The 14,513-nt window shown below is 32.5% G+C and overlaps 1 protein-coding gene across 1 annotated transcript in view; it reads right to left on the bottom strand.

Annotated features, from left to right (window-relative positions):
- LOC127734402 (methionine aminopeptidase 1D, mitochondrial-like) overlaps nucleotides 1-14,428 on the bottom strand; it is a 42,585-nt gene extending 28,157 nt beyond the window's left edge. Inside the window, exons 1-7 of the mRNA XM_052244258.1 lie at nucleotides 14,390-14,428; nucleotides 11,089-11,387; nucleotides 9,390-9,581; nucleotides 8,182-8,345; nucleotides 7,001-7,098; nucleotides 5,343-5,390; nucleotides 3,801-3,818 (exon numbers count right to left, since the gene is read on the bottom strand). Coding sequence (XP_052100218.1) covers nucleotides 3,801-3,818; nucleotides 5,343-5,390; nucleotides 7,001-7,098; nucleotides 8,182-8,345; nucleotides 9,390-9,581; nucleotides 11,089-11,387; nucleotides 14,390-14,399 — 829 coding nt within the window. The 5' untranslated portion in view covers nucleotides 14,400-14,428. The remainder of the gene's footprint in view (nucleotides 1-3,800; nucleotides 3,819-5,342; nucleotides 5,391-7,000; nucleotides 7,099-8,181; nucleotides 8,346-9,389; nucleotides 9,582-11,088; nucleotides 11,388-14,389) is intronic.
- Nucleotides 14,429-14,513: the final 85 nt, after the last annotated feature.

Here is a 14,513-nt window from a genome sequence, read left to right as displayed (position 1 = left end):
TATTTCCCGTTCACAGTCCTACGTGTATACATATTGAATTTTACTCACAACTCAGAAAGTTGATACCAGCGCGGGGTATGCTTAAACCTCTTATTCTAGATGGTAACTAACTTGTGTTTATGTATGATTGCTGTCTGATTGAAGAATACCCGTCATTTTATATGCATAGATTTTTTTAAATTTGTTTTTAGGGATGCATTCAGCTGCACCTTTTCATTTAAAATATACTTCCGTGACTTAACCTCAAAAGATTAGTCACTTCAATAAAAAGAAATAATGGACATGAAACATCTTCTCGCATGTTGCACTTTGGGTAATTGTTCTCTTCCACAAAATACTGCCTTGAACTCAATTTTGGTATAAATATAAAGAAGCCACAATTTGGTTCTTAAATGGATATTTTTTGAAACACCTTAAGATAGGTAAAGCCTATCTCTTGATATAGGCTCTCAAATTTGGCAACTTTTAGAGACCGGCCGTGCTTGGGTTGTATAGCCAGTCAAGGTCGCTAAACTCTCATTATCCGTTTAGAGATTTTCTGAAAATACAATGGTTTTTGCCTTATTCGAAACTAAAACATTATCAAATATAACTGGTGGCCTTTGCCTGTCATCTGCTCTTTTCGGGTTGTTGTCTCTTTGACATATTCCCCATTTCCATATTCAATTTTAAAATAACTAAAAATATGATACAGTTGTCAGATCAAAATTCATTCAACAAGCCAGTCCGTTGATACAGGTTTTATTCTACTGAATTTACTATATCCGTTATTATTACGTAATATGTATATAAGATTAGTCCTGTGTCCAGGTGAGAAATAAAAATATGTTATTTGTATGTCAGGTGAAAGTGACAACTGGTGGTATGTATACTAAAATGTTTAACGTCTTCCATTATAAATACATGAGGGTGTGGATGGGAACAGAGACATATAATATAAGACATTGTATTATATGTCTCTGATGGGAGTTAATAGAACAGAAAATTATTGACAAAAAAAATAAAGAATACAGAAAATAACCAGACAAATATATAGAAAAGAAAATGATGAGGTCCTAGAATATATGGAATAAAGAATGATCGGCAAAAGGTATAAAGAATAGAAAAAATGCCTAAAATGACAGAATACAGAAATAATGAATCCCCATTCAGACCCTCATAATCTGACAATGACATTTAGCTTCAGGAAAATTATGGGCATGAGATACAGTTTTAGACCCACAGTGATTTTTTTAACAAAAGTTCACATACAAGCTAATTTTTACAAAATCAATTTGTATATCTAATAAAAATCATATCTTCATGTGCTAAATTTAAAAGACAAATGGGTTTGAATTATTGGACATTTACTTAACATTTTGGTTTCTTGGACACTTCTGTCCTTTGAACAGACATCCTCAACTTTTTTGTTTCAAAAGATAAAGATATGCGGATTTCGATAAAGAGATTAGGAATATCTTCGTTACAAAATTGGGCTCTACATTTGTGTAACAAATCTTTGTTAATAATTAATTTTTGTTAAAAGAAATTGATTTAAGAAGAAATAACGGTCGCGAAAAATAACATTTTACAGAAGCAATTTTAAATGTATCGATAAAAAGAACGAATTCTTCAATTATTAAGTATGTAAATTTCTGTCAAAAATCATTATATAGGTAACTATTATTAAGGTCATCCGAAAATGTGATAAGACTTATATTAACATACTAATTCAATTTCATGCAATAAGGTTTTAATGCTATAAGTTTTAGAAATAAGAGTTTAATGTCTGCTTATTTAGATTATTTCTGCGAATTGTTTTTGTTTGCAAAAACATCAAACAGAGAGATAAAGAGAATCACAACTAATTGAATAAAATGGAGGATTGAAATGGAGAATGTGTCAAAAAGACAACAATCCGACCAAAGAGCAGAAAAGGGTGCGTCTAAACACGGCTAAAAACTCCTAAGTGCACTAATGACTTATAATATGATACCATAGATATAATAGCCTATTATATCTATGATGATACTAAGGACTAAAAGGGGTGCTATACCATGTAAACAAATTTCTTATCAAGATAGAGATTGATATTTAATGCATAAATTCAAATTTAATCAATAAAAAAATTATAAATGATAATTGAACAATGCATGTGCCGGTTTTCTTTGATTTTTCTGAAAAATTACTGAACCATAAGACACGTGTCAAATTACATAACTGATAACACTTTTACCTTAAAAAAATGAAAAATTAATTATTTGGATAAGAAAATAACCCAGACATTTAGATACATTTACCATAAAAATATTTTTTTAATTTTTTAAAAATCATTAAATATTCATCGGTTTATGATTAAATGAAAAAATATAGAAAATTGTTAAGTTGTTTTTAAGGAAGGAAAATAATGTTCGTCCCAAGAAAAATAGCCCCTCCCCCTATAAATGATAATTAATTAACCTAAGTGGAAGCTTAAATTTGGAGACCGATCGCGAGGCCTGACTGCAATAAACAACAGATAACGAACAGCAAACAGTGGATACACCAATTGATATGTATGAAAGACAACGACGGACACAAAATGATTGCACTGAATAATTTCAACTACCATTGAGATCGTTTTTTCAAATCTCCCTATCAAATTAGACATGCATTTTAAAAAAACCTTGGGATATCTCTTACCGTTTGGTTTAAAATTGGAATTAAAAATTGCATTTTCCAAAAGTGTTCCAGGTAAAACCCCGAGATCACTGATTGTCGGCAATATCAAGGAAAAACCGGCAGGTTCCAAATATTGTTCAACTACTCATTTATTGGTAGTTCTTTTTCTATAAAAATTGGAATTTATGTATTAAAAATCTATCTATCTCTACCATAATATGAAAACAGAGTACTAGTAACACCTCCTTTCTAGTCTTTAGTGGCATATTATAAGTCCTTAGCAGTGTTTAGACGTTTTTTTTTACGATCAATGCATTTGAATGGGGACATATGGTTAAATCCATCCCTTTTATCTAGGGTTGAGAACCCTCTTTTTAAAAATGGCTGGAATCGCCACTCTTTAAAATGTAGCAATTTATAAATATTTTTTTATCTTATTTATATTAAGTAGAATTATAAAAATCGATGAGTTTTATAATTTGACAACACTCATTGATATTGGAAATACTATACTACAATCAATTTATTTAAAACATGGAATGTTTAGTAAAACTGTCGACCAATCAACACAGAAAGCGAGATATCTAAAATGTGTATACCCCTATATATTTTCATTATCATACATCAATTTTAAATGCAATTCCAAAAAAAATGGCTTTGAGAACCGTGTATTAAGAGCTTATCGTTCATTCGTCAATGAATCATTCACCGTGCGTGTATCATTCATCATTCATCGTGCGTGTATCGTGTGTTCATCATTCATTGTGCATCGTGCGTTTGCGTGCATGCATCATTCATCATTCATTTTTCGTTAATTCTCCGTGTAACGCTCATCGCTCATTGTGCGTGTATCGTGTATCATGCATTCATCGTGCATTCACCGTGCATGTATCGTGCGTGTGGTCAGTTTGAATTTTAGAAGGTCTGTAGCAAGCTATTAAAGGTAATTTTCTTTGCAAAAATTTAAAATAAGCATATTGAAATATCTTTTATTCATATCTATTGAAAGCCATGCATTATAAAATTACAAGTTTTCTATTTAGTAAGTATTTCAACTCCATCTTTTGTTACTAATACTGTATGTTCAAACTGAGCTGTCCTACTCCCATCACACATCACAGCTGTCCAACCATCAGATAATATCTCTACTTCATCATTACCTTCTGATAAAATAGGCTCTGAAAAGGATACAATAACAAAATAAACACACACCTGTTATGTATTATTGATTGATTTTTGATTGCTTTACATCCAGTGGCAAATATTTCATGCATGTTTAGGACGACCTGTTACGTATTAACATATGATGATAATGATTCTGGTATTTCAATATTGGCTTTGTATCATCCTGAGACTCTCATGTCAGATTGCATTTTACTACATGAAATTCGAAAGAAAACATACAATAATATTACTGAATAAATCTGGTCCATTCTTTCAATTTGTGTGTTTTTCGTTTTGTTTTGTTTGAAAAAAAAATTCACATTGCTAAATATTCCAATAAATCCCCAAATATTCCTTTAACTACGTTTTGTCTTCTCAGACTTTCAACAAAGATATATTTTTTCAAGCAACATGAGCAATGTTGATTCAATATCTGATGTCATTTTAAAAATAATAAATGAAATTATTTGGTTTGAACACTGTGCTGTTTATATAGTTTTATGACAGCGTAAGTTTTAGATCAAGCAAGTCCCACACTTAGTACATGATATTCTAAAGAAAAATTTGTGTTTTCTGTAAGAAAACAAAAAATCCAATAAATTCCTGTGATCTCCTATCTCCCCTTTTGGAAAACCTGGATCTGCCACTCAGAAGTCACATTTACAGTCCTACAAAAATTGAGGAAGTAAATAATAAGACTGGTATTTAATACTTGTTTTATCCCAAATTTCTCAACAGACCTTCCCAAGTCCCCTTCATTCAGTCACCTTTGAAAATGTGAACAGTCAGTTGATTTAAGCTTAAAGGATGCTTCTATGTTTATATACTCGGACCTACTTCAAACACCCAGCCCCCACTCTATGAAAATAGTTCTGAAATACAAAAACTATGTTATCACAAACGAAAAATTTCCCTTTGATCAAGGTTCTGAAAAAGATTTAAAAAAAAATAAATGTAGCATGCTGCTAAAAGAGGGACGAAAGATACCAGAGGGACAGTCAAACTCATAGATCGAAAACAAACTGACAACGCCATGGCCAAAAATAAAAAGACAAACAGACAAATAATAGTACAGATGACACAACATAGAAAACCAAAGACTAAGCAACACGAACCCCACCAAAAACTGGGGGTGATCTCAGATGCTCCGGAAGGGTAAGCAGATCCTGCTCCACATGTGGCACCCGTCGTGTTGCTTATGTTATTACAAATCCGGTAAATAGTCTAATTCGGTAAGTCACATTCATGAAAAGGGAGGGTATTGTAGTTACGACATAAGGAACATATCCGATATCATCTGTGAAACGGTTATTCCATAATGGTCAACCAACTTGTGATGGCGTCCTTAAAATTACAAAGGGATGACTTCAGCTTCACCATTTGGAACTCTTGGTTTAATAGCTTCCTTGTGAGCAGCAATCCTCTATCAAGGAAATCATGATAAGAAACACAAGCCCGCTAACATGTTTACCATAAAGTATGAGTTTGCAGCATACAAAAAATGCCCTATAATATCTTTTAAAATAAGAAATACATACCTATTGTAAATGTTACTCCTTCTGTCATTACTTCTGGTGATTCATGTGTTAAAATAAACAATATTCATCACAATAAGGTTTTCTTTGTCTCAGTGAGGTGGCTACACTGGCAACATTTTGACTTGACATTTTGTGATACATGTACTCTTATTACAGGAAATTTAATATTACAAAATTGCCAATGTTTTATGTATGATTCACACCAAACTTGAAATCATATAACAGAAAACTGTTATCACAAGAAATTATGAGAAACTAGATGTGTCCCTCAGAGCCATTTTTAGAAGTGAAAATTTAAGATTGAAAGTCTGTACAACTGTTCACAAAATGTTTAATGTCCAAAGCAGGTAATTTCAGCAAAAATCAATGGAGCTAAACCAAACGTCAACTCAATCTGTAACTCATCATAGTTGACTCACATACTAAAAATCAGCTCAATATTTGAAGGTGTTTAGAAAAAAGTCCATATAACTGCTATTTTCATAAAATTTTCAAAGTGCAAAGTCGTAATTTCGGCAAAAAACAGCAAAGCGGAACTAAACGTAAACACGACCTGTATCTCATCATAGTAGACTCACATACTAAAAATTAGCTCAATATGTGAAGGCAATTTGGAAAAAGTCTGTATAACTGTTCGTTGCAGAATGACAGAATGGATGGAATGGAGGATAAGGGTAAAACTATATGGCCAGACAACTTTGTTTCAGGGCCATAAAAATAATGTTATCTCACTTGTAATGGTTTTGAGAGCATCGTATCCACTTCAAACTCTCCTAAATGTAATATGTCAGCAAAATGTCAGATGTTAAATAAATTTTGAACTAGATGTGTCACAAGACACATATACCCAGTCCCAAAGACAGCTCATTTAAAACTAAACTTAACACCAAAAGTCAGGTCAACGACTGCTTGTTGCTTAACATGATTAAGTGGCAAACACTGCCTGCATATTCAGGATGATAGCTGATTAGCATTTTAACATGATAGGATTATACCTATTTTTGTACAAGACCAACAGGTTGAATCAGATTTTGTGCATGCTAACTCACAAGGTATCAGTCTTTCCTTACAAACTATGCCGACTCAAAGCTGACAAGAGACATATTAAGTTTTAAATAATAAATTAAAGGGATAACAGAAATAACCAGAAATACCACAGAATACAATAAATCACTCAACAACCAACATCCCCAGTCCGCCAAATCATGTAAATTCAGAAATTATTGTGAGGTTTTTATTAATGCCAATCATGGGACTGGGTGAGTATCGCAATAATAAGAACTCGCATTCTGATTTCTGATACAGATATCTGTATGCAATTTTTCCTAAAATTGCAATAATTAATCTCGCAGTTTTGCCAATTCTTCAAAAATGGCAATAATAAATGCAAGCAATAATTTAAAATTTACAGTAAACAGACATAGAGAACATAGATAAACAACAATGAACAACACATGGTACATTGGTTTGACCTGGCTGTATATAAAACCAACTAGCTTATTTCCTTGAGGTAAGGAGACTACCATACTACTGTGAGGATAAGTGTTGTATTTTGAATGATCAAATAAAGGTGAGACAAAATGACAAAAGAATAAGATAACAAACTGAGATAAAAACAGAAGCCACTGAACTAAATGATTGAAACTAAAGCAACATACCAAAGTGAAATATATCTGGTGGACAATGAAAATCTTCTCCTATCCCATGTCCAATAAATGCTGGAACTACTGTAAATCCATGAGTTTCTGCTACAGAGCTAAAAATTAATAAATGGAAAAAGTTATATTAATAAGTATATAACTTGTTCAATTCATATAATACACTACACTGTTCACTGTTTTTAAAGTTGTGACATTGTTTTTCTATACAATCATTTCTTTTTGCGATGTAACCATGTTGCATCTTTTTCAGTAGATGGTTCTTTAATTCAACAATTTAAAACAATCACTATGTGTAATTACAGCTTTCAGAAAGATAAAAGTTTACAACTTACAACTCCTGTCAGTGCCATGTGTGGCATAGGGCGTGAACATCCAGTTTCACGTTTCTGTTTCTTCGTCTACCTGGATTTTATATCAGAGTTTTCTTCTCTCAGATGAATTACCTCCCAATCTGACAACCTTTTTCTAGTTTGGTATTAATCAATACCTGAGGCAAGGTTGTACACAAACTATGATCTGTTACAGTCATTTTGATCTGAACAATGTTTAAAAGATTAAACAATAAACTATTAAGTAATTTTCAGTCATTTTAGTCTAAGTTCAGACTGTTCAGTAGTTGTTATTTTCCTGTTTTTTTTCAATATCAAACTGAATTGTCTGAAAAGCTACTGAACAGTACTGAATTTACTGCAAGCAAATTGTCTGAACAATACTGAATTTACCACAGTGGATGAGTCTGAAAAATGACTGAAAGACTGAACATGACTTAATAATTTATTGTTCAGACTTTTCAGATGATGTTAAGGTCAAAATGACCGTTTTAGACAAAAATTCATTTACTAGTGTGAGTGCTAGGGTATGTCTACATGCCAATGGGCTGAAACACTTCATCTCAACGGCCCTTGCTAGGATCCTCTACAATTATGTCTAGGACACTGGGTCCTAGTTACCACGTGCTGTTGTGATAGAGGCATTGTAAAAATCGGGATAGTGATGAGGCTATTTACACAAACCTGTGGTAACATCACCAGCACACAAGATAAAAGATTAAAAAGAGAAAAAAAAGTATAAAAAAGGGAAAATATCAAAGGGAGAATTAAAACTCATAAGTCAAAGAGAGACCGAAATAAACAATGGCAAAAAAAGACGACAAAAAGCCAATTTTGTTTTACACTAACCTAATTGTTTTACCAATTTGACAGTATTCCACCCCAGGTTTGCATACAGATATTGCTGCATCTCTTGCCAGTTCTGTAGCATGAACCAGTTTTCTCCCTTTCTCATCTACATTACCAATCAAATAGGTTTCTGACATATCACCATGGAAACCATCACAAAATACCTGAAATAAAAAAAAGAAACCCTGAAAGTCATGCAAAGCTTACAAAAGAAACCTTTATAATCATAAAGATAAGGCATTTAACAAATTTTCTTTTCAATTGGGTAAGCTTTACAAGATAATCTTAATTCAATTTTTATCATATATTTGTTTTGTCCAATATGTAAGTGATATTTGATATTTGCATTGAATTGAAGGCATCACTGACTTTGAAATGAGCAACAGCAATTACAGCACGGTTTCTTTTATATTGATATTGTAAAGTATGTGTACCTAACAAAGACAAAAACTTGCATTTTGTTCACTTGGTACACATTCAAATACTTGTAATAAGAGCCAGCTATCAATAATCCATTGAATGTTGAATAAACAAAGTCATAAAATATTCTTCTTCACTTTTCTACAAAATAATGGTGAGTAATAGTGATTGACTGTGCTCTTCATGGATTTGGGTCTTTAATTTTTCTGTTATTCATGTTCTCAGATGGTATGTAGCTTCCTTTATGTGCTTTGAAATAGTGTTAAATCATTCAGTAATGCTTTGTAATGTTTCCACTTAATTTTATGAAATACTGTAAATAAATTATATGTATTTACATTTTTGATGTGTGTTTGTTTATTAAAAATTTGCTAGAGGTATAAGGGGAGGGTTGAGATCTCACAAAACATATTTAACCCGCCACATTTTTGCGCCTGTCAGAATTCAGGAACCTCTGTCCTTTGTTAGTCTTGTATGTTTTTTTAGATTTTGGTTCATTTATATGTTTCAGAGTTTAGTGTGGCGTCCATTATCGCTGAACTAGTATACATTATTGTTTAAGGGCCAGCTTAAACCCACCTTTTGGTGTGGAATTTTCTCGCTCTGTTGAAGACCCATTGCTGGTCTTTGGATGTATTCCGCTCTTTGGTCGGGTTGTTGTCTCTTTGACACATTCCCTGTTTCCATTCTCAATTTTATCATTTAATCTTTATCTAATATTCTTAGTCATATAAACATTTGTTTTTAATATTTTATTTATTATGTGGACATATATTTATCAAACTTACTGTTATATCAACATTGATAATATCTCCATCCCTGAGAGGTCGTAGGTCAGGTATTCCATGACAAGCAACATTGTTGATAGAAGTACACACAGATTTTGGAAAATGCTTGTAATTTAATGGTGATGGATAGACATCATTTTCTATACACAGCTGGTGTACTATTGAATCTATTTCATCTGTTGTTACCCCAATCTGCATTTATCATTAAAACAAATATCAATCGTTATCATACTTTCAGAAATAGAAAGGTGATTGTGTATAAGTTTACATCTAAAATAAAATGCTCTGCTGGGCGCAGCTTGATACGACCGCAGAGGTCGAACCCTGAACAGTTGGGGCAAGTATGGACACAACATTCAAGCTTGATACAGCACTGAATTTGGATTGTGATTAAATATTTGACACAGCATAGGTTTCTGACACAGAATGAATGTGGTCTAAGAAATTAAATTTTTTTAATTTACATATTCAAACCATTTCATTATTATTTGCTTTTATATATAAATCAGAAATAACCAATTTAAAATGGAAAATTTTAAAGAAAAAAAAAGGAAAAAAAAATCCCCCCCCCCCAACTTTTTGAACCCCCTTATGATTCATCACCCCCAAACTCAATCCCAGCCTTCCTTTTGTGTTATGGTACCTTGCAGTACAATTTCAGAGAGATCCATATACTTGAACACAAGTTATTGTCTGGAAACTAGAAAAATGCTTGTTTTTTTGGCCCCTTTTTGGCCCTAAATTCCTAAATGTTTAGGGCAATTACCCCCAAACTCAAACCCAGCTTTCCCTTTGTGATATGGAACCTTGTAGTACAATTTCATAAAGATCGATACACTTACACATAAGTTATTGTCCTGAAACTAGAAAAATGCTTGATTTTTTCCCCTTTTTGGCCCCTAATTCCTAAAATTTTGAGGCAATTACCCCCCAAATCAATCCCAGCCTTCCCTTTGTGGTGTGGTACCTTGCAGTACAATTTCAGAGAGATCCATACACTTGAACACAAGTTATTGTCTGGAAACTAGAAAAAATGCTTATTTTGGCCCCTTTTTGGCCCCTTATTCCTAAACGTTTTGGGCAATTACCCCCAAACTCAATTCCAGCTTTCCCTTTGTGATATGGAACCTTGTAGTACAATGTCAGAGAGATCCATACACTAACACACAAGTTATGTCTGGAAGTTACAAAAATGCTTATTTTTGGCCCCTTTTTGGCCCCTTATTCCTTAACTGTTGGTACCATAACCCCCAAAATCAATCCCAACCTTCCTTTTGTGGTATTGAACCTTATGGTAAAATTTCATAAAGATCCATTCACTTAAACTAAAGTAAGAGTGCGAAAACCAATGTGTCTTTGGACGACAACGACGACGACAACGACGACGACGCCAACGTCATACCAATATACGACCACAAAATTTTTTTGCGGTCGTATAAAAATGAACTAAAACCTTGGATCTAATTTCTGTCAAGTATGTTAGAGTTCATCCATTATAGTAAGGTTATTTTTAAGGAGTTTATAGATATGTAAACCAACTGATTCAGGTGATAAAAAGATAGTGAATCTTTTCACAATCACTTCAATTCATAAAACCATTTTTTTAAACAAGTTTGAAGTGAATGATATATTTCATTTGTCCAAAAATTAATCAGCTATCTCAGATAGATTTTAAACAAATTATTCCAACTGTCCTCACCTTTAAACATACTGCTGTCTGGTTTAATATTTGTCTTGCCATTCTTCCAGCCTTTCTCATTCCCATTATCTGATTTTCATTCTTGACTTCAATATCTGCTCCAATTTTCTTTGGAGCTGCATGTCCGGTTTCAGCATATGTTGGTTTCTGTATATGACTTGGTATTGTCCTAAAAGGTGTTGTTTCTTGAGGTAAAACCAAAGAAAATTTTCTATCTAAGACTTTGGTAACAGCAGCATTGTAGGCAGAACTTATATCAAACCTTGTTCTTAGACTTCTATACACACTGTAACTAAGTTCTGAAAAATACATTTACATAAGAAACTTATAGTATGCATTATTTACAGACTATGACAGATCATCTTCATGCCAAATGATAAAATACAACCTTCTGCAACCTTGACAAAGTAAGCATGTTTGTGTTATATCTTTGTACTATAAAATCTTTGTAAGATTTGTTAACAATTTAGAAGCGTCTTGATAGTTTGACATATAATGTTCACATTTGTAACTTGTTCTAGACATTCATGCATTTTATGGTCTTCTTCTAGACAAGGACTGTCCATCTTCTTTAATTCATTTACACTGCTTACTAGGTTTTTAAACTAAGTTTGTGGTCTTAACTTATAGAAGGTTACCCAGTAAATGGATATTCAAATAAATTGTACATGCATGTACTGTCATACTAGACTCATACTGTTGTTGGGTTTACAGAAAGATTTGAAACAAAAGTTTTCTTGTCATTAGTCAAAGGAATTGCTAATGTTCTGGTTTTTGTTATCTTTACAAAAATATAAATTTTGAAAGCTATCTAGTTTATGAAATGTATGATTTCAGTTCTTGATTAAATGAGAATTTCCTCCTACAATACCTAAATAAAAAGTAGTTGTAATTGTCAACTTAAGATATCAGATTAGACAAAATATGCTTTCTTTATGAAAAACTGCAAAACTTGTAATTACATCATTTTTTTATCTGTTTTGAATCTCATATTGAATAAAAATTATGTTCATGATCATGCAAAGAAAGATAACTCTGATCAAACTACAGTAAACTAAAGATTTTAGTGATAATAAAATCATTTTCATCAGTTATTCCAGATCTGTTTATCAAATGGAACAGTAAAAAATTGCCATATTCCCAAGGAATTTCTTCCCGTTGCAGTACATAAAATGTAAATTAACATTTATAAAGAAAGGAGATGTGGGGGTATAGCAACCCAATGACAAAAATAACCAAAAGACATCTAGACATGCTAGAGGGCAACATACAGCCTTCAACGATAGACAGATGTCTAAACAATATGCAAAGCTCTCAAGCAGGCCAAATCTTTATGTTGTGATTAAATCTAACAGAAAAAAGCAGAAACATTTTGTTAAGACATACAATGTACAAATAATGATGACATAGGACAGGCACATGGGAATGTGGCAATGTTAAACTAATTTTTTGGGTTCTCACCAACACCTCCTGTCATGTTTCATGTATATTTTTCTTCTTTTTCAACATTGCTCCTGCTTAGTATTTCATTAATTTGATAAAACAGATCTAGACATCTTTAAACTAAATGTTGGATGTGTACTGATTGATGCTTAGTCTGGAAGAACATGATTCATAGTTATTGGCTTTGAACTAGCTTTCAGTAACTGTGAGTACTCTTTGGTGGGAACTTTGTGTTTTTGTCTTTATGTAGTTTTTTGTGCTTCATGCCAATCTGATGATTCAAGCCATTTCCATCTGATTTGTTCAGTTTGTTCTTATGTTGTGCTATCTAATACACCAAGTCCCATATGTTTAACCCTTTCACATTCTTTATGTGTCTACCCCAAGTCAGGAGCTTGTAATTCAGTGCTTTTCTTAGGTTCATGTCTGTCATATATGTTTTTGTTTGATGTTTTTCTGCTTTGTATCAATCTGATGAGTTGAGCCCTTTTCAGCTGATTTTTATAGTTTGTTCTTATGTTGTACTGTTACACCACTGTCCCAGGTAAGGCGGGTTTGGTGCCAGCAAACATGTTTAACCCTGCCACATATATTTTTAATGTGCCTGTTCCTAGTCAGAAGCCTGTAGTACAGTGGTTGTTGTTTGTTCATGTCTGTCATATTTGTTTTTTGTAAATTGTTTTGTTATAAATTATGCCGTTATTTTTCTCAATTGAATTGTTTCATATTTATCATGTTGGGACCTTTTATAGCAGACTATACAGTATGGGTATTTCTCATTATTGAATGCCATACAGTGGCTTGTAATCTGGTAATTGCTTACATCCACATCATTTGAATTTTGGTGGATAGTTATCTCATTGGCAATCATACCACACCTCCTTATTTTTTTATATATTTGTGTTTTCTTTTATTGTTTAGTTATAAACCTGGCAGTTATTTTCTCATTTGCTATTTCTCGAATCATGTCTTTCACTGGAAAAGATCGAAAATTTCGCACACCTTTATGACGTCATTTACCAGATAGAAGGCGCGCCTGTATCCCTGCACTATTAAAGTTTCAAGCACTTTCAGAATCGTCATTCTGCAGGGTAGTCTAGAAATAATTTATGTTCCATAAGTACGTAATCTTAATTCCCGTACGACTGAACGGAGGGTGGTGAACTTATTACATTTTAATTTCCCAAATTTTTTGTGCAGTATAAGATCAAACTTTTTCACCAGTTGGCTCAACATGTGTTGGAAGTGACGATGCCTACATTTTGGTCAAATGGTAATGGAAGTCACATGACAGATTCAATTCACTACCGTATCCCAGAACTGGCATATTGTTTCACATTTTGTCATGTTGAACCATCTCAGAGTTGACTTTACGTTATTGTTTTTGTTGATTATTGTCGGACAATTGGTGAAATATCCTACAAAATCTTATGATTTTTATATTAAAATATGACGATGAGTTTTACAAAAAGTTCAAACAAACTCTCAAATTGCCATCAATGAAAAAGAAAGGGGCCAAAAAGAAATATGAAAAAAAAAATCGGGAAATATGACTTTTAATTTTGTGAACTCCCTCCAGACCCTCTAGATCATTGGAAACAACAACAGATAAAATAAATATGGCCCTGTCACCATAAGATAGGTCTTTATGAGACTGATCCTTGTTCCTCAAGATAAAAGTGGTTCAAAATTTGTACATTTTAAGCTTAATGAATAATTGCTCTACTTATATTCTCTTGAATTGTTTATCTACTATTTTTGTTAAGTATGTATTACGGTTAAAATCTAAAAAAAACATGTAATATTGTGATGTTTTATGAGTACTGACTTTAAAATAAATGTTTTAAAAGTAAGTTACTTTTTATCATATCTGTTTCCGTCTTTGTTTCTATTTTGGTTGAAAATACCGCTTAAGATGAAGCAAATGTATTTTTTTCAATGTGTACTTATGAGACGATTTTCAATAAATAATCATTGCTTTT

This window comes from Mytilus californianus, unplaced genomic scaffold (genome assembly GCF_021869535.1).
Source record: "Mytilus californianus isolate M0D057914Y unplaced genomic scaffold, xbMytCali1.0.p SCAF_3, whole genome shotgun sequence".
NCBI lineage: Eukaryota > Metazoa > Mollusca > Bivalvia > Mytilida > Mytilidae > Mytilus > Mytilus californianus.
This window is presented reverse-complemented; position numbering and strand designations above follow the sequence as displayed.